General features: G+C 47.8%; 1 protein-coding gene across 1 annotated transcript; it reads left to right on the top strand.

Moving 5' to 3' along the window:
- Window positions 1–122: 122 nt before the first annotated feature.
- Window positions 123–22,701, top strand: LOC137308811 (uncharacterized; the record flags this gene model as incomplete). The annotated part of the gene is made up of 5 exons (XM_067977284.1): window positions 123–220; window positions 1,769–2,032; window positions 9,374–9,461; window positions 17,494–17,560; window positions 22,576–22,701. Coding segments are annotated over exons 1-5 (643 nt in total), but the record flags the coding sequence as incomplete, so codon positions are not given.
- Between the last annotated feature and the right edge of the window lie 3,614 nt (window positions 22,702–26,315).

Here is a 26,315-nt window from a genome sequence, read left to right as displayed (position 1 = left end):
TCGGCTTCGGCCGCTCGTGGCTGACGGAGCGGAGGGCTGTGGCCGGTCGGGTGACCAGAGTCAGGGACGTCCTGGATGGCGGAGGGTCGGGTTGGCTCGAGCCGTGGGCGCTCGCCGCTCGCATGTCCTCGTGGCGTGCCGGGGACGCGGCCGCCGCCATCCAGGCATTGAAATCAGCGCTCGGCCCTGACTCCACTCGGGGTGTGGAGGCGGCTCAAGCGTGCGGAGCCATCCCGTCCGACCTGACCCCCGTTCGGACGGAATTCCTCCTCGGCGCCAAACCCCGGAACCTCCCTCGGAGGGCCGCGCCTCACAACTTGAGCCGTCTCTCGGAAATTCCCTCTGTGCCGTTTCACACCGCGCGGAGGGATTTCCTGTACGGGCTGCTCCTGCACACCATCCACTTCCTCGCCCTCGTCTCTCGCCCGGACACGCCCTGGCGTGCCATCCTGCCGTCCGGCGGAGGTCCCCAGTGGGAGGCTCTCTATGCGAGGGTCCTCCCATGTTACTTTGGGGATCTGGGGTGGAGGGTGTTGCACGGAGCAGTCCCGTGCAATAGGCAGCTACGCCATTTTACGGACACCCAGGCCGCTTGCATTTTCTGCGGCCTGGAGGAGTCCGTTTTTCATTTGTACACTGGGTGTGCGAGACTGCAGCCCCTGTTCCATTATTTGGAGGGGCTGCTCCTCAAGTTCTGGCTGCACTTCAGTCCCACGCTCCTGATCTTTGGCCGCCCGGTGAGGAGGGGGGCGGGCAGGTCGGTGGACGTCCTCGTGGGCCTGCTCCTGGGCCTGTCCAAGGTGGCTATCCACAGGTCCAGGATGCTCGCGGTCCGTGGGGGCGGGCGCTCGGCCTGTCTGCCTCTCTTTCGCGGGTTGCTCCGCGCCCGGGTGGCCCTGGAGATGGAGCACGCGGTGTCTGCCGGTACGCTTGAGGCTTTCCGCGACCGTTGGGCACCGCAGGGGCTGGAGTGCATCCTGAACGAGGATAATAAAATTTTGATTTGAACACTTGGTTTTGGTTTGTTTGGTTTTTAGTTGTTAAGCACACCCCACACCTCCCCTTCTTATAAAAGGAAAAAAAAAACCACGACCTTCTGACTCAGAGGCGGGAGGGGGACCACTGGGCCCTGGCCGACTCCTGTCTGCCCCAACACAGGCCTCCGCCTCACTTTCTGTGACCGCAGGGGCTGGAGTGCATCCTGGACCGATAAAATAAAACTTTAATTTGACACTTATTTTGGGTTTATTGGTTTTCTGCACATGAACACACCCTAAGCCCCCTTATGAAAGGGGGGCCTGAAATACAAAAAAAAAGCGTCATTCTGACTGAACTTTAAAATAAAAGGCCTCCGCCTCAGGCCCCGCACTCCAGCAGCCTCCCCTCCGCCTCAGGCCCCGCACTCCAGCAGCCTCCCCTCCGCCTCAGGCCCCGCACTCCAGCAGCCTCCCCTCCGCCTCAGGCCCCGCACTCCAGCAGCCTCCCCTCCGCCTCAGGCCCCGCACTCCAGCAGCCTCCCCTCCGCCTCAGGCCCCGCACTCCAGCAGCCTCCCCTCCGCCTCAGGCCCCGCACTCCAGCAGCCTCCCCTCCGCCTCAGGCCCCGCACTCCAGCAGCCTCCCCTCCGCCTCAGGCCCCGCACTCCAGCAGCCTCCCCTCCGCCTCAGGCCCCGCACTCCAGCAGCCTCCCCTCCGCCTCAGGCCCCGCACTCCAGCAGCCTCCCCTCCGCCTCAGGCCCCGCACTCCAGCAGCCTCCCCTCCGCCTCAGGCCCCGCACTCCAGCAGCCTCCCCTCCGCCCAACGAAGGCGGTTTCATCTGCAGGAGTCGACTCCAGCTCCGTCTCCATGGAGACGATGCGCGGTCACGTGATCTGTTCCCGCCTCGCTCCAAGTGGCCACGTGATGCGCAGACTGGCGGATCGGTCTTTGTGTATCACGTGAACCCGGAAAGTGGTGACGTACACCGCGCGGCGCGAGCGGTGCTGAAGATGGCGGAGTATTTGGCCTCGATTTTCGGCACCGAAAAGGACAAGTGAGTGCGGCCGGGGAGCGGGGTACCGAGCGGACCCGGGTCCGGGCCGTCAGGGGGAGCGGGGTACCGAGAGGGCCCCGGCCGCTGGGACACAGAGCGGGGCTGTGAGGGCCGCCCGCCCGCCCGCGGTGATAGGCTGGCTCAGCCGGCGGGAGGGAGGCCGGCCCGGGGCCTACGCGACATGGCGCAGCGGCTGCTCGGGAACACGCACCTCGGTCACAATGGAGTCGGGCTCGGGACCCGATGCGGAAGCGGCCTGGATTGGGTCAGCGGCCTGGGCCTGGCTCGGCACTACGGCTCCCACGCGGCCTCGCGGCGCCGAGCACCTTGCGGCCCAGGGTCGCTCCGCAGGGAGGGGCCTTTATGTGGATCAGGCCGTCGGTCGTAACGTGGGGTCTGACCCGCTCACTGGGCCGGCGCAGGCAGCAGGTCGGGTGGCGGCGAGGCCGAGGCCCGATGATCCGATGGCCTCTCACGGGGACAATGGATTTAATGGGCTCCAACCTGCTGGGCCTGGAATTCTGATTAAAAAGAACCAAAGGGGAGAAAGAATTTTTTTTTTTACACATCGAGTTGTTCTGATCTGGAATGCGCTGCCTGAAAGGGCGGTGGAAGCAGATTCAATAATAACTTTCAAAATGGAATTGGATAAATACTTGAAGGGGAAAAATTTGCAGGGCTATGGGGAAAGAGCAGGGGAGTGGGACTAATTGGATATCTCTTTCAAAGAGCCGGCATAGGCATGATGGGCCGAATGGCCGCCTCTTGTGCTGTATGATTCTATGATGTGGAGATGCCGGTGATGGACTGGGGTGGACAAATGTAAGGAATCTTACAACACCAGGTTATAGTCCAACAAATTTATTTTAAAATCACAAGCTTTCGGAGATTATCCCCTTCGTCAGATGATTGAATGAAAAGGTTCTCAAATCGCATATCTTATACGATGTTGGGACAGCATCACACCAATCAAAAGGTGTCGTTGTTATTCAAACAGGCCAGTCACGGAGAACAGCACGTCCCAGTACACTCGATTTGAGAACCTTTTCATTCAATCATCTGACGAAGGAGATAATCTCCGAAAGCTTGTGATTTTAAAATAAATTTGTTGGACTATAACCTGGTGTTGTAAGATTCCTTACATTGATTCTATGACTGCATTTATATTGTGTCTTTCACGATGATCCAATTTGCTTCACAGCCAAAGAAGTACTTTTGAGGTTTAGTCATTGTGTTGCAGGGAAACACAGCCAATTTGCGCACAGCAAGGTCCCACAGGCAGCAGTGAGTTAACGACCAGATAATCTGTTTCGATGCCGTTGGTTGAGGGATTAATGTTGGCCAGGATACCGAACAATGGCACGCCTGACAGTGCAGCACTCCCTCGGTACTGCACTGAAATGTCAGCTTAAATTATGTGTTCAAGTCTCTGGAGCGAGGCTTGAACCCACAACCTTCTGACTCCCATCACCAAGACAGCCCACTTGCACCTCCATAACATTGCCTGTGTCTCCCCCCACCCCAGCCTCAGCTGATCTGCTGCTGAAACCCTCATCCATGCCTTTATTACCTCTAAACTTGACTATTCCAATGCTTTCCTGGCCGGCCTCCCATCTTCACCCTCCATAAATTGCACTCACCGAAAACTTTGCTGTCCATATCCTAACTCGCTCCAAGTCCTGTTCACACATCAACCCTGTGCTCGCTGACCGACATTAGCTCCTGGCACGGGAACGCCTCGATTTTAAAATTCTCATCCTTGCTTCTCTCTATCTCTGTAACCTCCACCAGCCCTACAACCCTCCAAGATCTCTGCGCTCCTCCAATTCTTGCCTCTTGCGCAGCCCCACTTTTAATAGTTTCACTATTGGCGGCCATGCCTTCAGCTGCCTGGGCCCCAAGACCTGGAATTCCCTCTCTAAACTTCTCCATCTCTCTACCATTCTCTCCTCCTTCAAGCTGCTCCTTATAACCTACCTCTTCGACCAAGCTTTTGGTCACCTGTCCTAATATTGCCTTAAGTGGCTCAGTGTCAAATTTTGTTTGTAAACACTCCTGTGAAGTGTCTTGGGCTGTTTTACTACGTTAAAGGCGCTATATAAATGCAAGTTGTGGACTTGGAGGGGAGAGTGCTAACATATGTACAGCAGGAATGTCGGTGTGAGAGAAAAAGACATGGAGACACTTAATGAGCTCCAATGCTAAAAAAAAATTGTTCATTTCCAGTACTGAAAAGAAAGACCTTGCATTTAAATGGCACCTTTCACGGCCTCAGAACTTTACCCAAAGCACTTCACCTGGAATGCAAAGATAACCCCCGGCTTCTCTTCACTACAAACCATCTTCTTAAACCCCTCTCCTCTGCCTACTCCACCCTCGCCTCCAACAAGAAGTGCGGGGAGCTCATAGACTACTTTGTCACTAAGATTGAGACCATCCATTCAACTTCCTCTGCCACTTCCCTCTCTTCCCCTAGCCCACCAAGCCAAACTTCCCCCTATAGATCCCCCCTGCCCTAGCCCTGAACTTGCATCTTTCTCTAGTTTCTCTCCTAACTCCTCACATGCCTACTCGAAGCTCATCTTGACCATGAGACCCACCTCCTGCGCCCTCAACCCTATTCCCACTAAATTTCTATTATTAACGGTTCTCTCTCCTCAGGTACTGTCCCTCTGACCCACCCATTACCCCTCTGTCCATGCAAACTGCTGCCCCATCCCCAACCTTCCTTTCCCCTCCAAAGTCCTTGAATGTGTTGTCACCTCCCAAATCCGTTCCCATCTTTCCCACAACTCCATGTTTGAATCCCTCCAATCAGGTTTCTGCCCCTGCCACATCACTGAAACGGCCCTTATCAAAGTCACAAATGACATCCTATGTGACTGTGACAGTGGTAAACTAACCCTTCTCGACCTGTCTGCAGCCTTTGATACAGTTGACCACACCATCCTCCTCCGCCGTCCAGCTGGGTGGGACTGTGCTCGCCTGGTTCCATTCTAATCTATCCAGTTGCAGCCAGAGAATCGCCTGCAGTGGCTTCTTTTCCCGCTCCCGCAATGTTACGTTTGGAGTTCCCCAAGGATCTACCCATGGCCCCCTCCTATTTCTTGCCCCTGACGACATCATCCGAAAAAATGTCAGGTTCCACATGTACACTGATGACACAGTTCTACCTCACCATCACCTCCCTTGATTCTTCCACTGTCTCTGATTTGTCACACTGCTTGTCCGACATGAGCAAAAAATTTCCTCCAACTAAATATTGAGAAGACTGAAACAGTTGTCTTTGGTCCCCGCCACATACTCCATTCCCTGGCCACTGTCTGAGGCTGAACCAGACCATTCACAGCCTCGAAGTCCTATTTGACCCTGAGATGAGCATCCAATCGCATATCCGCTTCGTCACCAAGACCGCCTACTTCCAAGATCGCCCGTCTCTGGCCCTGCCTCAGCTCATCTGCTAAAACGCCCTCATCCATGCCTTTGTCACCTCTAGACTTGACTTTTCCAATGCTCTCCTGGCCGGCCTCCCATCTTCCACCCTCCATAAAGTTCAGTTTATCCAAAACTCTGCTGCCCGTATCCTAACTTGCACCAAGCCCCATTCACCTATCACCCCTGTGCTCACTGATCTACATTGTTCATTTCCAGTACTGAAGAGAAAGGCCGTGCAATTATATAGCGGCTTTCACGGCCTCAGGACGTCCCAAAGAACTTTAAATCGAATGTAAAAGAATTTGTGCTGTAAGCAAGTTGAAGGTCCCCATTATCGAGTCTGTCTTCCAACTTATGTAAAAATGTTTTTATAAATAGTTCAGTTTAGAAGAGTGTAACCATATCTGGAACATAAGGAACTGATCTTATCTCTCCAATGTAAAAGGAAGTTTCCCCATCTAATATTGAAACAATTTTCCACTGTAAGGATGCAAATCCAATTTTCTCATACTTTTTTGCCCTTTTTAAATCCCACAGCTTCTGAACCTTTGGGTGGGTGAGAGCAATCCACTCCATTTATTACCCCCCCCCCCCCCCGTAGTGGAACACTTGCACCCACCTCCTGCCATTCTCAGCAGGTTATAGTCTAACAGTTTTATTTTAAATCACAAGCTTTCGGAGCTTACCTCCTTCGTCAGGTGAGTGAAGGGTTCTAAAAACGCATAGCATATATAGTCAGAGAACAATGCCTGGTGATTACAGATAATCTTTCCAACTGCCCCCTATCACATCTCGGCTGGGAGACGATCACAGCAATCAAAGGTGTCGTTGGTGTTCAGACAGATTAGCCACGGAAAACATTACATCCCAGTATACTGAATATACAATGGGTCAGATTACAAAGACAAGAGAGAGAGAGAGAGAATGTCCAGTTGTATTAAAAACAGATAACTTTTTTTCGCTGGTGGGGTTACATGTAGCGTGACGTGAACCCAAGATCCCGGTTGAGGCCGTCCTCATGGGTGCGGAACTTGGCTATCAATTTCTGCTCGACGATTTTGCGTTGTCGTGTGTCTCGAAGGCCGCCTTGGAGAACGCTTACCCGAAGATCGGAGGCTGAATGTCCTTGACTGCTGAAGTGTTCCCCTACTGGGAGGGAACCCTCCTGTCTGGCGATTGTTGTGCGGCGTCCGTTCATCCGTTGTCGCAGTGTCGCGACAGTACTGCGACAATGGCTGAACGGACACCGCACAACAATCGCCAGACAGGAGGGTTCCCTCCCAGTTGGGGAACACTTCAGCAGTCAAGGACATTCAGCCTCCGATCTTCGGGTAAGCGTTCTCCAAGGCGGCCTTCGAGACACACGACAACGCAAACTCGTCGAGCAGAAATTGATAGCCAAGTTCCGCACCCATGAGGACGGCCTCAACCGGGATCTTGGGTTCACGTCACGCTACATGTAACCCCACCAGTGAAAAAAAGTTATCTGTTTTTAATACAACTGGACATTCTCTCTCTCTCTCTCTGCCTTTCGGATCTCTTTCTCTCTCTTGTCTTTGTAATCTGACCCATTGTGTATTCAGTATACTGGGATGTAATGTTTTCTGTCGCTAATCTGTCTGAACACCAACGACACCTTTGATTGCTATGATCGTCTCCCAGCCGAGATGTGATAGGGGGCAGTTGGAAAGATTATCTGTAATCACCAGGCATTGTTCTCTGACTATATATGCTATGCGTTTTTAGAACCCTTCACTCACCTGACGAAGGAGGTAAGCTCCGAAAGCTTGTGATTTAAAATAAAACTGTTGGACTATAACCTGGTGTTGTGCAAGTCCTTGCATTTGTCCACCCCAGTCCATCACCGGCATCTCCACATCATTCTCAGCAGGGCACCTGTGATCAGAAACTTGACCACATGTAATCAAGCGTGAACACTGGTGACCCACCTCTCTGATGCCGTTAGTGAATTCTTCGGTTGTGTTTCACAGAATTGATTAACTTTAATGAGCAGTGTGACTTCTCTTTATATCTCCCATTGATCCAAATACATTAAAGCAGATGTCCAGTCCTGCAGCAGAGCTGAGGGGGCCTGGACAGTGCCATCTGTCCTACAAGAATGTAACATCAGATATACAATCTCATGCTGGGGTGGGTGGGGGGTCACCTAATACAGGCCAATCTGGTGATCAGAGTCCTCACTACTGTTGGGAAGCAGCTGCTCTCTGCTCCAATCTCCTGCCTGATCAGTACGTGAGGACTGGGTTCAGACACTCACCATATGAACCGGTGTAAATGTGAATCCACATTCCTCCCTGTAAATTTGTTGTAGCAGCGCAATTGACCAGAATTTTTTTTTTAGCGAGCACTATTGACATTTTTTAAGTAGGATTTGATCCGTGTATAATACTTCATAAGTTAGGAACAAGAAAGAAAGCTACTCAGGCCATACTTAATCATATGCCTATCTTGGACCGAGTGTTAAATCGGGAATGTGTATATTTCCTTTGTGTGCCTCAGGACACTTTGTATCAGGTGACAGATTATTCTTTTAAATTAACAACTTGCATTTATATAGCGCCTATGTAGTAAAACATAGCATAACTGCACCTCTCCCTGCGCCAAATATTACAATCTCTGCAGGTGTGGCTGCTGCAGCATGCAGGTTTACTTTCGAACTTCCCATAGTCGCTGTCCCATAGCTGACTACAGAGCCTTGTGGAGGAGTGGGACCAGGCCCCAGGCTGTCAGATCAGCCAGGGAACCACAAGGCACGAGCAAAAAGGATGAAAGGCATACACAGAATATAAAAGCAGCAATATAAGAAGTTACAGAAAGTTACAGCTAGCTCACTTTTTCAGCACCTAGCCATTTCCACCCAACTGGACCTCAGGCAGAGCGGCAGGACACCACTCTGACTTACGACGGCCATTCGGATGCACTCCTCCAGAGGCCAGTAATCCACCTTGTGCCTGAGATTTTGGACAGGGACAGGTGTGGAATATGCTCGTAACATTTATGCTGGCAGGTCAGGCCCTCAGGAATTTTGTGGTTTAATTGTTTTGAAGTAAAATTTGGGACAGTTTCAAACTATCTCTGGAGTTGCATGCAGGAGTAGAGGTCCATCTACTGAAGTAAAGTATCAGACTTTACATGGAGTAGGAGCTTCAGATCTAAATATCAAATAAGGCTATAAAAAAGGCACTGGGGTTCATTTCTAGAGGGGTAGAGTTGAAAAGCAGAGAACTTGTATAGAACCTTGGTTAGACCACACTTGAAGTGCTGTGAACAGAGTATTCAGAATACTGTGAACATAGAAAAGATATCATGGCGTTGGAGAAGGTGCAAAAAAGATTCACAAGGATGATACCAGAACTGAGAGGATATACTTATCAGAAAAGGCTGAACAGGCTGGGGCTCTTTTCTCTAGAAGAGGTCGCCCCTCAACCTACTAATAGAGGTCTTTAAGATAATGAATGGGTTTCATAGGGTAGACGTAGAGAACATCTTTCCACTTGTGGGGGAGTCCAAAACTAGAGGACATAAATGTAAGATAGTCACTAATAAATCCAATAGAGAATTCAGGAGAAGCTTCTTTACCGAAAGAGTGGTTAGAATGTGGAACTCGCTACAAGGAGTAGTTGAGGCAAATAGCATAGATGTATTTAAGGAGAAGCTAGATAAGCACGTGAAGGAGAAAGGAATAGAAGGGTATGTTGATGGGGTTAGATGAAGGGGGGTGGGAGGAGGAGGCTCGTGTGGAGCATAAATGTAGGCATAGACCAGTTGGGCCGAAAGGCCTGTTTCTGTGCTGTAGACTCAATGTAAATGACTGGAATAACTGGGATTTGAAGTTAAATACTGCAATTGAATGCCATACTGAGCAGCTGTGTCCTCTCATGACAGGGTCAACTGTTCGTTCTATTTTAAAATTGGAGCCTGTCGTCATGGAGACAGATGTTCTCGTTTGCACAACAAGCCAACATTCAGTCAGGTGAGCTTGCATTGCCCGTTTGTAACGTGAATGTATGTCGGTATTCAACAACTCTCCCGAGAGCTGAAACACGTGTGTACATATACTAGCTAAAGGTGTACACTGCTTTGAAGCTCTTCAGTCAACTTCCCATAAAGATCTTCCCTGTTGTTAAGATCGTGGCTTTCTGCTGTGAATCTGTTCCGTTTCAAAGGGCCATTGTCTTTTGTGTCTGTCCCCTTTTGAAATGCTGGAATTGGGCAGTTCAGTTCTGGGACAATGAGCTGCCAATTAGCAGAAGTGCTGAATTTGCCTGGGAACTGTCATTGAATTGTACATCCCAGGGTTCTCCCTGTGAACTTGGGTACCAGCGGCCAATCGGCCCTTCCTTTGAAGCTAAGATGCCACTTTGAAAAGGGCAGCCGGATCCCTCACCCTGCGCCTGCTCTCTGACATCTAAAATTGTGTCAATGCTGCGAACTGTTCATGTTGAAGTTTCAATGATGTAAAAATGCTGGGGGAGTTGTTGTTTACAGCTCTTGGGCTTCTCGTTTAACCAGGGAGAACCCAGCGGCTGACTGCAATTTGTACTACAGCACTTGAAGTTCCACCGGACTGGCCATGCTCCTTTGCTCTGCCTGCTTTCCAGGGGTCTGTACCCATCGTACGCATCAACATGGGAGTTAAATTACCTGGGGCCGACGTGCTCCCTCGTGCGCGTCCATCCCGGTGATGCCGACGTGCTCCCTCGTGCGCGTCCATCCCGGTGAGGCCGACGTGCTCCCTCGTGCGCGTCCATCCCGGTGAGGCCAGCGTGCTCCCTCGTGCACGTCCATCCCGGTGAGGCCAGCGTGCTCCCTCGTGCACGTCCATCCCGGTGAGGCCAGCGTGCTCCCTCGTGCACGTCCATCCCGGTGAGGCCAGCGTGCTCCCTCGTGCACGTCCATCCCGGTGAGGCCAGCGTGCTCCCTCGTGCACGTCCATCCCGGTGAGGCCAGCGTGCTCCCTCGTGCACGTCCATCCCGGTGAGGCCAGCGTGCTCCCTCGTGCACGTCCATCCCGGTGAGGCCAGCGTGCTCCCTCGTGCACGTCCATCCCGGTGAGGCCAGCGTGCTCCCTCGTGCACGTCCATCCCGGTGAGGCCAGCGTGCTCCCTCGTGCACGTCCATTGTAGTGATGCCCCATTTTAATATCGAATTGATCTGCTTTTCAATTCTGTTAACCAGAGAAATGGTTTATTCGTTTCACTAGTTTTCAGTCTCAAAATGTACATGACACAAAGCCTGAGTGAACTGACGGAGCAGTGAGGTATTTTATAGACGTGCATTTATACAGTGCGATATTACATCAAACCTTTCAAAGCCCTTCACTCAATTATCTTTGGAGTGCAATGACTTATTAGATTCAGTACTGCAGCATTTATCTGGCTGTCCAGCTTTAATATCCTAATCCACAAGAAGTCTGGGCGATGGTGACTTAAACTATGCCTGTAGTAAGACTCTATATGCAGTCCCCCCCAAAGCTGGAGTGGTGGTGAGGAGTGTGGTCCACTTTTTCAGTTCTGTAACAGGTACTTAAATCCTCAAGCTCTCCCCAGCAGTACTCAGGGACCTCCAATTGTTTCCTGTCCCCAGGGGTTGTTAAACTGGGTGGGATATTTCCTACTAAACTAGTTGTTCAGATTCCATTTACCATGTGCAATTGTGCTTCTAATTTGATTTGTTTTCTCGGCTATTCCCTGGTAATGGGGCTCATCAAAGTGAAGTTGACCTAAACCCGCCCTGGGTGTTGCTGTCCCTTGCCCATCTGTGCTGTGGACACCCTTGAATCCTGTGGAGAGCACCACTTGTGATTTTGAACAGCTGAATGTTTTGTTACTGTATAACTTTTGAGAGTCCAGACCTAATGGTGCACTGTTTGGGGCTGGGTTTTTTTGGTGCCTCCTTTTGATGAGGAAATGCTTCCATACAATTGGGCGTAATTAGAATTTGGGATGAAATGCCAGCTTCCTGCTTAAAGGAGCACTACCTCCAGTTTAAAGACACAAACCACATGGTCACAATATTCTTAGGTTGGTCAGGCTTGCCCCTGAAGTTCAGAACTTGCAGGCATTCGCGCACAGGCAGATCTGCCACAATCTAATTGAATGGTGGAACATGCTCAGTGGCTTCCTCCTGTTCTTGTATTGGTGTCGTTGCAGTGGGGCAGGTTTTACAGTGGTGGATCTTGCACCAGCTGTTCTGCTGCAGCTTTAACACTTAAATTGGGATGAACACAGCTGCGGCCAGTGTGGTAATACAGCGTTGGCATTCTTCCCTGCTGTCTTGAGCAGTACAGAATTGATCAGCTCACTCTCTTTGCAGGATACCTGTTTAGTGCTGTGGCATACATGGTCATAGGTGAGCGCTTTATGCTGCAAGATAACAGCAAATGGCAATTGTTCACTGCTGGCCATGTTAAACTGGATTAACATTGTAAAATGTGAAGATTTGAGAAACGGCTAAACTGCCCAAAGGAACCTTGAATTTGGTGTTTATACTGGGACTGTGGGAGTGAAGAACATGTGTCGAGTTCAAGCACAGGCTGACCCTTGGTCTTTGCTTTCATTGCCGGTGCTGCCTCTTGGTTACCAGGAGATTTACTTCAGTTCCCCAGAGTTACCCCATCAAAAGGATTATACTTTACCGGGCACTGGTTTCATCTGTAAAGACAGTTGATTCGATTCACCCTTTTCTTTTCACCGCTTCCTCCTGCTTTCTAATTGCCCTGCCTCATCCCAAATTTAGTGAGAGCTGAAATTTCATAATGGAGTCACTGGCCCCTCTATAAGTCATCCCTTCGTAACCCTGCACTATTAGAACACACCACTGTCCCTTCATAATCCTGCTCTATTCGAACACACCGCTGTCCCTTCATAACCCTGCACTATTAGAACACACCACTGTCCCTTCGTAACCCTGCACTGTTAGAACACACCGCTGTCCCTTCATAACCCTGCACTATTAGAACACACCACTGTCCCTTCATAACCCTGCTCTATTAGAACACACCGCTGTCCCTTCATAACCCTGCTCTATTAGAACACACCGCTGTCCCTTCATAACCCTGCACTATTAGAACACACCGCTGTCCCTTCATAACCCTGCACTGTTAGAACACACCGCTGTCCCTTCATAACCCTGCTCTATTAGAACACACCGCTGTCCCTTCGTAACCCTGCTCTATTAGAACACACTGCTGTCCCTTCGTAACCCTGCTCTATTAGAACACACTGCTGTCCCTTCGTAACCCTGCACTGTTAGAACACACTGCTGTCCCTTCATAACCCTGCTCTATTAGAACACACTGCTGTCCCTTCGTAACCCTGCTCTATTAGAACATACCGCTGTCCCTTCGTAACCCTGCTCTATTAGAACACACCGCTGTCCCTTCGTAACCCTGCTCTATTAGAACACACTGCTGTCCCTTCATAACCCTGCTCTATTAGAACATACCGCTGTCCCTTCGTAACCCTGCTCTATTAGAACACACCGCTGTCCCTTCGTAACCCTGCTCTATTAGAACACACCGCTGTCCCTTCATAACCCTGCTCTATTAGAACACACCGCTGTCCCTTCGTAACCCTGCTCTATTAGAAAACACCGCTGTCCCTTCATAACCCTGCTCTATTAGAACACACCGCTGTCCCTTCGTAACCCTGCACTGTTAGAACACACCGCTGTCCCTTCATAACCCTGCTCTATTAGAAAACACTGCTGTCCCTTCATAACCCTGCACTGTTAGAACACACCGCTGTCCCTTCATAACCCTGCTCTATTAGAACACACCGCTGTCCCATCGTAACCCTGCTCTATTAGAACACACCGCTGTCCCATCGTAACCCTGCTCTATTAGAACACACCGCTGTCCCTTCGTAACCCTGCTCTATTAGAACACACCGCTGTCCCATCGTAACCCTGCTCTATTAGAACACACCGCTGTCCCTTCATAACCCTGCTCTATTAGAACACACCGCTGTCCCTTCATAACCCTGCTCTATTAGAACACACCGCTGTCCCTTCATAACCCTGCACTATTAGAACACACCGCTGTCCCTTCATAACCCTGCTCTATTAGAACACACTGCTGTCCCTTCATAACCCTGCACTGTTAGAACACACCGCTGTCCCTTCATAACCCTGCTCTATTAGAACACACTGCTGTCCCTTCATAACCCTGCTCTATTAGAACACACCGCTGTCCCTTCATAACCCTGCTCTATTAGAAAACACTGCTGTCCCTTCATAACCCTGCACTGTTAGAACACACCGCTGTCCCTTTATAACCCTGCTCTATTAGATCATCTGAAATGGAGGAGACGGCAGAATGTTTTTGCTGTTGTAGGTTTTTGATGTACTATAACAGAGTTAACTGTTGAAATGCCTTTTTTTTTCCAGACTACGGTTTTAAGAAGAATACAAATTAAGTGCATGTCCTCAATCCTTGGACGTTGCCATATTACAGTCACTATTTGGGTTGAGGGCTGCACCACATGGATAAGGGAGTATGGTTAGAACGGGTACTGTGTTGATTCCCTGCAACATCCATGAGGTTACTCTTGATTGCAGACTCGTCAGTCACAGAATACATACCAAGTTTGTTATTAATCAAGTGGCACAATTTGTATATCTGGATTTCTCTGCTCGTGGCATCTCCACAGCTTCTGTCGGCACTATTGGGTGGGCTTTTTGGCCTTCGTTCCAATTTTCTTTTGCAAATGGATGTGCGGGAGACCATCTGTGTGCCTGACTCTGTAGCCTGTTAAACCTTTGACTCTGAATTAATTTTGAGGCATTTCCTACTTGTCGATATCCCTTTCTATCACAGGTGGCAGTTTTTACACTGCACCAATGCACTAGGGGTTAGCACTGTTGAGTCCCAATGTTTGGATGCAGAAAATTGGATCCCAAGTATTGCCCTTTAGAACCTTCATACCTGTTTGGAAAAGGGTTGTAAAGGCATCTGCACATCCAGTCATTGGTACCCACTGAACACTGAACTATCAGCTTGATATTTCACCTTCCCAACTCTTATCAGATGCTCGTTCCACATCTGTGATAGTTTGCCCTGTTGCTGTGCTTGTGTTTTATTTCTGTATTATTTGCTCATTTAAACAAGGAGGCAGAGGCAACGCACCCAGTGAGAGGAGCTGAGCTGTGTGCTCGTTGCATACTGTTCACGTGCTGGGAAAGTAAAATTAATGATTCAAACAAAAATCCCAATTCTCCCCCTCCCACCCGAAGGTGATGGCTCTTACCGGAGTGGAGCTATGCAGCACCAGCACGTCTCTGGTACCGTGCCCAACTTGCGTGATGGTGAGTTTTGGTGGGTGGGGAGCTAGCAGAGCTGAACCCGCTTCAGTCGTTCCCCCACCCCCTCCACCCAAGCCACAGCTCATTCGGAGAAAGGGGGGGTTGAGATTAAGCAGCACAGCTTGTAACTGAATGAAATTCTGAGCGTTCACTTGCCCATGGGTCACTGGCAGAATGGCTATGCTCTTAAGTCAAAAACTTGTTGGCTAAACTGCCATCTAGTTTTGTAAGTATTGATTCTGCTGAAACATTTAAAAGGGAATTGGTTTGATTCCTGATTCATCAGAGGTCTGGAGATAGAATACTGGTAAAACATCAGCTGGGACCTTGTGGGTTGAACGGTGTTTTCTCATCCAAACATTTTTCTTTTCCCCCTTTTCTTGTGTACTGTTATACTCCTGCCAGCCGCTCCTGTTCTTTGTGCAGGTGGCCTGTTTTCATTTGTAAGCCAAACCATGACTGTCATTAGACTGTTCAACTGTGAGGGGCAACAGAATGAATCCAGTGTTGTGTGCACATACATTTTGCAGCAGGAGTCACTGGCCAATGATCAGGAACCGTCCCTGCTGAGATCAGTAAACTCAGCACATTTCAGGAGTTGACGCTGAGACGTTCCTGATCTGCCTGTTCTGTCCCCGCTCAGATACAACACCATGCGGTGCATTTATTTATTTGCTAAACTATCGGGAGAGCCCTGTTCTACATTTTCATGGGGTGCATGTGGAATTTATAGGAACCTCTTTTGCACCCCTGCCTCTAAGCATTTTATCTGCTCTTTCATCTCAGCTGCTTGTGGAGTGTTGCTTGCTTTTCTATTCGCTGCATTAAAAATGTGCAGCGTTGTCTGTGTCCAGGACCTTCTAGCTTTGTAATGGGGACAGATGTGGAAACATCTTTTTTCTAGAGTTGGCACTAAAATATCTCATTCGTGTTAACATAATACCAGGATTAAATCTTCTGTGGCACGCCTGTGATCGGTTTTGGATGGTAGACACTTGCACACAGCTCTCCTATCAGACCAGCTGCTTGTAACTCTGCTCCTGGACACCAAGGATATTTACACTTTTCAAAATGGCTTATCCCTGTTAAACATCAGTTAAAACCTTCCATTCAAATTGTTGGGAGCTTTAAGAACTTCTAAACGAAGGGGTTTTAATTTTTTGTACCAATGCTTTTGTATCTTGGTAACTGTTCCCTGGTTGAACACTGCAGGAACTTGCAGGGAGGAATTAGTATCTGTTTTTTTAAAAAAAATACCCCAGGATCTGATTCCTGGTGCTGCTTTCCTCCAGAAACCCTTCCTATCAGGAGTATCACAGCTCATAATTTACGTGGAAAGTTAGGTTTGGGATTGATAGTGAGGGACTGACTTGAAATGGTACTGTACAAGCTCCGAACATAAACCTGTTAAATTCTTTGGGTAGTTTAATAAAATTGGAACTACTTTGCAGTGTTAGAGCTCCAGCTCTCCCTGTGGCTTAGTGAGGAGATGGTCAGTACCCAATGTAGTGCAACAGTGAGCCATATAGACCAGGAGGTATCCACATCTGATTTCCTGGTCTGCTGAGCTCAGCTGGGATGGTGGGACGATGCAGCTAATGACCTCATCATTCCTGAGCTCGTGAGGGAAAAATTGGCCAGAGTTCCTGCCTGTGATCGTTGTCCAGTGACCCTGCTGGCAGGTGCACGGACATTGGGTGACCATGAGGGTTAGCTTGGCTAAGCTGACTTTGCACTAATAGCCTGGTGCTACTGACTGTTCTAAATACTTCAGCAAAGTACCAGAAGGTTGCTGTTGATGAAATGTAGGTGGGTGAGATCTGCACTCTTGGAATAAACTAAAGCCTATATGGCAACTGATGTAACCCTGCAGTAACTTGACCGTATGAAGCGTTTGGGTGCAGGACTGACTCTCGTGGGTGTAAGAAGTTTTCACATGGACTGAATAGCACAAGATCCACTTAATCTCCGGGGTGAGAAGGGAATTCCGCTTTTTGAAAAGGAATTGCACCGATCTCCACGTACTCCAGAGAAAGGTGTGCTTTGGACATCCCGCATGGTGGCTTCTATCAAAGTCCTCAGAATGTCCCTTCTAACCCGCCCACGTCGCTGCTTTTTAAAGCGAGTTCCCTCTGATCGCAGATTAAGTTGAGCTTCAGAAAATTGAGTGTTACTTTTTGCTCTTGGCGTGATCCCACGTGCATCTGGTTTAACAGCACATCTACTTGACTGGCTAAAGCAAGCAACTTTTCCAACATGTTCACGGTCACTAAACTTGGTGACTGTTCAGCAGTAGCATGCCTGCTCGGGCTCGGGTTTGGGCTGCAGGAACATCCACATCATTCCCCCCCCCCCCTCCCCAGGTGCTGCTAGTAGTAAAGACAGTTGCAGCTGCTTTTAATTATGACTTTTTTTTTGCATGTATGTACAGAACCCTGCTCACACTATCGCCAAGATCAGATTGTAAAACCAGCCAAAAAAACACAACACAGACACTAAATCATCCAGTCTAATGAAAGGTTTCTTACCACCTCACTGACTCCCACTGCGTTTCTACCCTAGGCTGCCCTGTCGCATTGAGCTGTACGCTGGGTAGCCTCATGAATGTAGCATTGTTTATGATCATGTCAGAGTTCTCTCCACTCCGCAGTCCTCTCCATTATGTGCCGCAGCCAACGGGATTTCCTTTTTTTCTTCTGCAGACCATCTTGATTCAAAACATCTACCGTAATCCCCAAAATAGTGCACAGACGGCTGACGGCTCACACTGTAAGTCCCACCATTGGAGATTTGGGGGTTTGGCCGTTTCGTAGAGCAGTAGCTGTTGGTCTCACCTGATTTGAGGCCAGTTCAAGCAAAGATGAGGTGTAACCATGAAGTCGGCATTGATCCAGGGCTTGATGTTCATTTCCCAACAAGCACTAGTATTCAAATCTTCTCCATAAGTGTGCACGTAGGTTGGCAAGGTCTTTACGGGCACCAGTAAGTCCTATCCCAGTATCCAGAGTTGGGAAGGCTGGACATGATAAATTTGACATTAAAGAGAATCTCTCAGAAAACATCAAACCCTGGCTAGTGAGTGCTAAAAGCGTTAGCTTCTGGGCACCAGGTATGGTGCTGGAGACGGTTCAGTAATGTGAACTCGCCCAGGGTAAGTAGAGGATTTTCAGTACCATGCATTGCTGAGATAGGCCAACAACTCAAGACCAGTATTTTGATTCCGCATAACCTCAATTCTCCTCAAATTTGTGGGGATCTCATGGTATAAAATTACAAGTAGGACAGTTGTTGCTGTATTGACTGAACTTGCCCTGGTGTCTGGGGCAGGTGCCTGCAGTGATCCTGTGGCTGCACTTCCTGACATGTTTAAAACAAAATACGTTAGAAAAGCAAATGGTTTTGTAGACAGTGCTCGCTATAATGTGTATTTGTGAGCTGCCATCTTAGGCAAATTTACCATTCTGAGACGTGACTTAGTTGCTAGTGGTCCTGCTGCTCTTATATCATGATATCTCCATATCTTCACAGCTTTGTCAGACGAGTTCTGACGAAAATGAAGACTCATCACTCTGAAGGGATTAACTTTTTCTTTTCAGCTCCCTATTTGCAGTCTACCCTCGAGTCAAAGGGGTGAGGCGTGAAGTAGGTTTTAAGTTGAATTTTTTTTTAGAGATGTGGTGTCAAAACTTGTTACGTTTTGTATTTCAGACCATTGCGCTCTTGAACTTATACCGTAACCCTCAAAACTGTACCCAGACAGCAGACGGTTTCCACTGTAAGTTAACAAACGCCTTTGCAGGTTGTTGCGTTGTATTTACAGTCAGGAGGATGTGTGTTTTGTCATCCTATTCAGTACTTTGTAATAATATAGTTTGAGCAAAGTCCAGTATATGTGTGAACTTGCAAATTTCTCAACCAGCTGTCTGAGAGTAAGGATGAACTGGGGGAGGGTGTGTTGGTAGTTGGCAAAGATTGGAGCAGAAGATTCAAGACGTGGAATAGCAATTTAATGACTAGAGGAAAACCCTTCCAGGTTGGGGGTCTGGTGTTTTGACTAAGCTTGATCCAGGGGCTAGAATGTTGCACCAGGTGTCTTCGGATTGTGGTGCTGTCTGAGCCTTGGACCGGGGGTCAGAACAGAGTCCAACGTAGAAGTGGTCCAGTTATTGACCTGAAAGCTTTCTGTTCTGAGGTTACCTATGGTAGGGAGCAGGAAGCTCAGTTGCAGTGATGAGTTGGGAATTTTTTTCTTGAATTGAAGCAGTTTTTGGGGGAGGGCAGAGTGAAGGTTGAACAGTTATGCGGGGAAGGGGGTTCAACAATCTTAGTTCTGTAATGAATGAGTAATATAAAGATGGGAAGCTCTCTTCTGCTGGTTGTGGTCTGCAACACTAACTACATAAAATGGCCTGGTGTAAAATGTTCAGTAGTAAAGGTAGATGGTAGAGCTGGGGTTCCCCTGAAAAAGTATGTAGTTTTTTTTAAAAAATCATTTCATCTATATTTTATAATTTGTCAGATGTATCTCACATGGGTTATACGCTGTTAGTTTGGCAGCACACATCTGATACTTTCCCAAAAGCCATGGTCCATTTTCCCAATGTAAATATGAAAACTGAAAAAATTGTTTGGTTTATGTTTTCTTGTGTTAAGTGTGCAGCTTGGCTGTGTTCAACTGTAGGACAAACATTGTGGGGTTTAGGAAATCTAAGGATGAGACTTATAAACTGCAGAACCCTTAGCTGAGAGTAGATAACTTTAGACTCTTACTGATCAAAGCTTACGGTAGAACAACAATTAGTCCCTAGTGTTTAATGTATGTGAGGCACAATAGAATTAGTTGTGCTCACCGATCTCTTGCTATTGTTGGTGTTTCATGGAAACATTGGGAGATCATTGCTCCCTTGGGAGGTTTACTGACCCTGTAACAGGTTAGTGGTACACCATTCCCTTTCGAGCTTCATGCATGATGCCACATGAATCGTCCCATCCAATTTAAACCGTGCCCTGCTGCATAATTAGGAGATGGTGCCAGTGGCTTGCAGTTTGGCAGATTGTTCCCCAAAGGGCAGGTCTTTGTGATGGCTGTGCCAAGTTCACATGGAGCCAGAGTTGGGTGTCCCTTTTTGTGCATGTGTAAGAATGAGCTAATTGCGTGCTGCCACTGGACAGAAATTCAAGGATGAGTTAAATTAATTGGACCTTGTGCACACGTGCAAATGGTGATTTAAGTGGTTGTGCACTGGTTCACTTGGAGTCAGACTCGGTCCTTCCAGAGCTCGGACAAAGATTTAGCTGTAAATACATCTGAGCGATCCTGGTTCAGTGTTTCTGGCACATACAGCTCTGGGTTTAGGACTTCTTTCTGAAAAGCTGTTCTGGGCCACTGAGAAAAGGCCCAGCCTCAGTGTCTGTGGTCTTGGCTTACCAGCTGCTCTCCTTGGACAAGTAGGTCACATAGCACAGTTGTCAGTGATTTCGGGGTGGAGGGGAAAAACCACTTGATCCGCATCCTTTTCAGTTGGGAAGCTTTTCAAGGGCTGTTTACCACAGGGCCCCTCTTACAAGTCTCTAGTCAGGACAGAGGCTGGGATATAGTGCAGGAGGGGTTTGTGCCCAAAGGGAAGCTCAGATTAGGGCTGCCGCTACCAATGGTCTGTTGGCGTATCAGTCTTTTCCCTTCCCCCTCCCCCACCTCTAAACTTCATATAATGAAAAACATTTCTCTGTATTAACAAACACCCCAACCTTCAAACTGTTCTGGATCTAGAATAGTGACTAACATGTAAGAGAAAGATTTACCTTAACCAAAATCAGTTCCAGGGGAAATGTAAAATGAAAGCTACTGGTCTCTGTTATGAAACTTCTGCAAGGAAAAGTGAGCTTGTGAAAGGGCCATGGTTGTACCCCGAGGGAAAATAGTTTCCTATTTGCCAGCACAAGACTCCCAGCCTGTCCAATGCTCCGCCAACCCTGGTTTGAGGGTTTGTTTGGTGCTAAATCCCACGGAGTGGTATGATATGCATTTTGCAGCCACAATTCCCCAGGTCATAGCCTTGATCTTGGCTTGAGCTGGGGAAAGACACCATGTAGCAGCCAGCCTATTCCACTCAGAGAGAGGATCGGTCACTCCTGGCTGCTCGTATCTAGGATGGTCGGTTTGATTGAGGTTTCGATCAGGTTAGCTGCCCACCCTGTCTGCCAAGGACTGATCTAAGAACTAGGAGGCAAACAATAACTAAACTGGCCTGCCCTTACCTTGGATCCACGTGGAGCGTGAAATCTAATGATAGCAGACAGGATGTGATTTATAACCAATTAATACAGAAGCTGCAGTGTCCTCGATTGACCAAGTCCATTTCCGGTTGACTTTTATTAATTGGGTGGGTGATGTCCCATTGCATCATAACGGTGCACAATATAACACAAACTGGTCTTGTGTGGTAGGCTTCTATTGTGTGTTTCCATTGTCTTTATATCACTTTGGTGTAAGTTCTTTGATTCAGAAACCTTAGTGTGTTTGTGTCATTACCTGTCCCCATACTGACGTTTGTAACAGGAGGCTGGAGAGTCTCAAACGTTCAGCACTGCCTGCTCACACACGCAAGGCCATTGCTCAGAGATGGATTGAATTGGGCTGTGGTTCAGTTTTTTACCTGATCTTACATGAGAGCAGGAAAGAATTTGTGACCGACATTAAACAACAATAGGTTGTCACGTATACCTGCAGTATTGGTTAACCTAGTGATGTTTCAAATATTGTCCCCACATAAATCTGAATATTGACACGCACTGTCCCACTCTCCCCACATAAACCTGAACACTGACACATACTGTCCCACTCTCCCCACATTGACACATACTGTCCCACTCTCCCCACATAAACCTGAACACTGACATGTACTGTCCCACCTACGACCTCTACCACCTAGAAGGACAAGGACAGCAGGCACATGAGACAACACCACCTGCACATTCCCCTCCAACTCACACACCATCCCGACTTGGAAATATATCGCCATTCCTTCATCGTTGCTGGGTCAAAATCCTGGAACTCCCAACTTAACAGCACTGTGGGAGAACCTTCACACGGACTGCAGTGGTTCAAGAAGGCGGCTCACCACCACATTCTCGAGGGCAATTAGGGATGGGCAATAAATGCCGGCCTTGCCAGCGATGCCCACATCCCATGAATGAATTTTAAAAAACCTCCCCACATAAACCTGAATAGATTTGTTTGGGCTCCGCAATTACAACAGGGATTTCAAACCAAAGCAACTCCTGTATCTTGGCAACTGGCTGGAGATAATGTGGAATTGAGAATCTCACACTGGAGTGCCATGTAATCCTGGCATTTGCTTGCCCTTTGAAGAATTTGATACTGAATGGACATTTTTGAATGTCCTGAGTTGTAAAATTAATTGGTGTGTAAACAGTAAATGTGATATGAAGAAGTGAGCTGTGCTGCTTGTTGGGGCTACAAGCCAGCCAGAAGCGAGCACCCTAAATAAAATAATAAGTGCCTGTTACAAGAGCTGTAATAATCTGCTCAGCTGAAACTGGAAATGTACGTGGGTGCAAAATGGGTCTTTAAACACCGAGATTTTTTAATATTCACACTGGGATGAGGATTCAGTATCTGAAGTGAAGAAGTGTATTTAATGAGTTTATTTGTGTTTGGTTTGATTTGTATAAGGTCAATCGGATACTGCAGCTTCCTTTAAGATCTCGGGTTTGGCGTTAACTGCAACTGTCTGAAGCTTGTTCATTGTGTCTCATATTAGGTGCTGTTGGTGATGTTGAAATGCAGGAACATTATGATGAATTCTTTGAGGTAAGTGACTCGAGCTTTCTTGCCCTGTGTATAGCGAACGATGGAGGGAGGGGTTTATATGGTGAACATATGCTGGGTAGATGGTGTAGAGTGGATGCCTGCCTTTCCTGCAGTGATCCAATCAGCTTCATTTCCATCCATCAGTCTGGGTGCGTGTCTTTGCCGCAGCCGGGATCTTGAGATATAATCTTTTGGGCCCTGGCATTTTCGTAGAATCATAGAAAAGTTACAGCAGAAGGAGGCCATTCGGCCCGTCAAGTCCGCGCCGGCCCTATGCAAGAGCAATCCAGCTCCCACCCCCCTGCCCTGCAAATTTTTTCCGTTCAAGTACTTATCCAGATCCCTTTTGAAGGCCATGATTGAATCTGCCTCCACCACCCCCTCGGGCAGGGCATTCCAGATTCTAACCACTCGCTGTGTAAAAAAGTTTTTCCTCATGACACCTTTGGTTCTTTTGCCGATCACCTTAAATTTATGACCTCTGATTCTTGACCCTTCCGCCAATGGGAACAGTTTCTCTCTATCTACTCTGTCCAGACCCTTCATGATTTTGAATACCTCTATCAAATCTCCTCTCAATGTTCTCTGTTCCAAGGAGAACACCCCCAGCTTCTCTAGTCTATCCACGTAACTAAAGTCCCTCATCCCTGGAAACATTCTAGTAAATCTTTTCTGCACTCTCTCTAAGGCCTTCACTTCTTTCCTAAAGTGCGGTGCCCAGAACTGGACACAATACTCCAGTTGTGGCCGAACCAGTGTTTTATAAAGGTTCATCATGACTTCCTTGCTTTTGTACTCTTTGCCTCTATTTATAAAGTCCAGGATCCTGTAAGCTTTTTTAACCCCTTTCTCAACCTGCCCTACCACTTTCAATGATTTGTGGACATATACCCCTAGATCTCTCTGTTCCTTTACCCCTTTTAGAATAGTGCCCTCTAGTTTATATTGCCTCTCCTCGTTCTTCCTACCAAAATGTATCACTTCGTATTTTTCTGCATTAAATTTCATCTGTCATGTGTCTGCCCATGCCACCAGCCTGTCTATATCCTCTTGAAGTCTGTCGCTATCCTCCTCACTGTTCACTACACTTCCAAGTTTTGTGTCATCTGCAAATTTTGAAATTGTGCCCTGTACGTCCAAGTCCAAGTCATTAATATATATCAAGAAAAGCAATGGTCCTAGTACCAATCCCTTGGGAAAACCACTGTACACCTCCCTCCAGTTCGAAAAACAACCGTTCACCACTGCTCTCTGCTTCATGTTACTTTGCCAGTTTTGTATCCATGCTATTACTGCCCGCTTTATTCCATGGGCTTCGATCTTGATGACGAGCCTATTATGCGGCACTTTATCAAACGCCTTTTGAAAGTCCATATACACCGCATCAACCGCATTGCCCTCATCTACCCTCTCCGTTACCTCATCAAAAATCTCAATCAAATTAATTAAACATGATTTGCCTTTAACAAATCCATACTGATTTTCCCTAATTAATCCACACTTGTCCAAGTGATTGATAATTCTGTCCCGGATTATCATTTCAGAAGATTCCCCACCACTGACTGGCCTGTAGTTGCTGGGTTTATCCTTACATCCTTGTTCAAAAAAGGGTGTAACATTTGCAATTCTCCAGTCCTCTGGCACCATCCCCGTATCTATGGATGTTTGGAAGATTATGGCCAGTACCTCCACAATTTGCACCTTTACTTCCCTCAGCAACCTCGGATGCATCCCATCCGGACCGGGTGACTTATCTACTTTAGTACAGCTAGTCTTTCAAGTACCTCTTCTTTATCAATTTTTAGCCCATCCAGTATCTCAACTATACCTTCCTTTACTGACACTCTGGCAGCATCTTTTTCTTTGCTAAGGACAGATGCAAAGTACTCATTTAGTACCTCGGCCATCCCCTCAGCCTCTATGAGTAGATCTCCTTTATGGTCTCTAATCGGCCCCACCCCTCTTACGACCCGTTTACTGTTTACATGCATGTAGAAGTCTTTTGGGTTCCCTTTTATGTTGGCTGCCAGTATATTCTCATACTCTCTCTTTGCCCCTCTTATTTCCTTTTTCACTTCCCCCCTGAACTTTCTGTATTCAGCCTGGTTTTGTCTTTCTTTAGCCTAGAACGTTTATTTTAAATTTTCCTTTTATCCAGCACCAGATTGCTCATCTCACTCAACCCCTTCAGGGTTCACCCCCTCTGCGACATCATCTTTAGTAAAGACCGATGCAAAGTAATGAGAGGTGATCTCTTTGAAACAGACAAGATTCTGAGGGGCCTTGACAGGGTAGATGCTGAGAAGTTGTTTCCCTTGGTTGGAGAGTCTAGAACTAGGGGGCATAGTCTCAGGATAAGGGGTCAGCCATTTAAGACTGAGATGAGGAGGCATTTCTTCACTCAGAGGGTTGTGAATATTTGGAAATCTCTACCCCAAAGGGCTGTGGATGCTCAGTCATTGAATATATTCAAGGCTGAGATAGATAGATTTTTGGACTCTATGGGAAATCACGGGACACGGGGATCGTGCAGGAAAGTGGAGTTGAGGTCGAAGATCAGTCATGATCTGATTGAGTGGCGGAGCAGGCTCGAGGGGCTGTATGCCCTAGCCTTCCTATTTCTTATGTTCTTGCTTCCACACGAGTCAATAGTCCTAATCACATTCACCAGCCCTGTTCCAATATCACCTTCAACTTTTCCTTCTTCCACCTATCCAATCTAATCTTCAATGCTGACACAGTTTCTGCCTCAACCACTGACCCTGGAAGTGAATTCCACAACCTCACAATTCTCTGTAAAGATGTTTCTCCTTCCATCTGTTCTGAATCTCTTACGTTTAATCTTTTATCTATGGCCCGTCGTTCTAGATCCCTCGACTACTGGAAACAGTCTGCTTCTATCCATCCCAACCCGTTTCATCATCTTAAACATTTCTATCATATCACCCAGTAACCTGTGATCTAACGAAAAGCTTCAACTTTTCAGGTCTTTGGTATTTGTATTTCCTCCCACCAGGCAGCATCCTAGTGAATCTGTGCTGTCCCTCTCCAAAACCTCAATATCCTTCCTACCGTGTGGAGCCCAATACAGCACAATTTAAATCTTATGGTCTTATACAGGCTCATAATTACCTCTTGGCATTTATATTCTTTACCTCTTGAGATAAAACCTAGAATTACATCAGCTTTTTTTTAGGCCTAATTAACCTGAGATGCTACCGTTAATGTCCTGTGAACCAGTACCCCCAAATCCCTCTCTGTGCACCGAGCTTGTATGTATTATATTCAACTTCCCCGGGATTAGAAACATAGAAAATAGGAGCAGGAGTAGGCCATTCGGCTCCGCTATTCAGTATGATCGTGGCTGATCCTCTATCTCAATACCATATTCCCATTCTCTCCTCATACCCCTTGATGTGTCTAGAAATCTATCTAGCTCCTTCTTAAATATGTTCAGTGACATGGCCTCCACAGCCTTCTGTAGTAGAGAATTCCACAGGTTCACCACCCTCTGAGTGAAGAAATTTCTCCTCATCTCAGTCCTAAATGTCCTACCCCGTATCCTGAGACTGTGACCCCTCATTCTGGACCCCCCCCCCCCCCAGCCAGGGGAAACATCCTCCCTACATCCGGTCTGTTTAGCCCTGTCAGAATTTTAAATGTTTCAATGAGATCCCCTCATTCTTCTAA

Source organism: Heptranchias perlo, unplaced genomic scaffold (genome assembly GCF_035084215.1).
Source record: "Heptranchias perlo isolate sHepPer1 unplaced genomic scaffold, sHepPer1.hap1 HAP1_SCAFFOLD_1393, whole genome shotgun sequence".
NCBI lineage: Eukaryota > Metazoa > Chordata > Chondrichthyes > Hexanchiformes > Hexanchidae > Heptranchias > Heptranchias perlo.
This window is presented reverse-complemented; position numbering and strand designations above follow the sequence as displayed.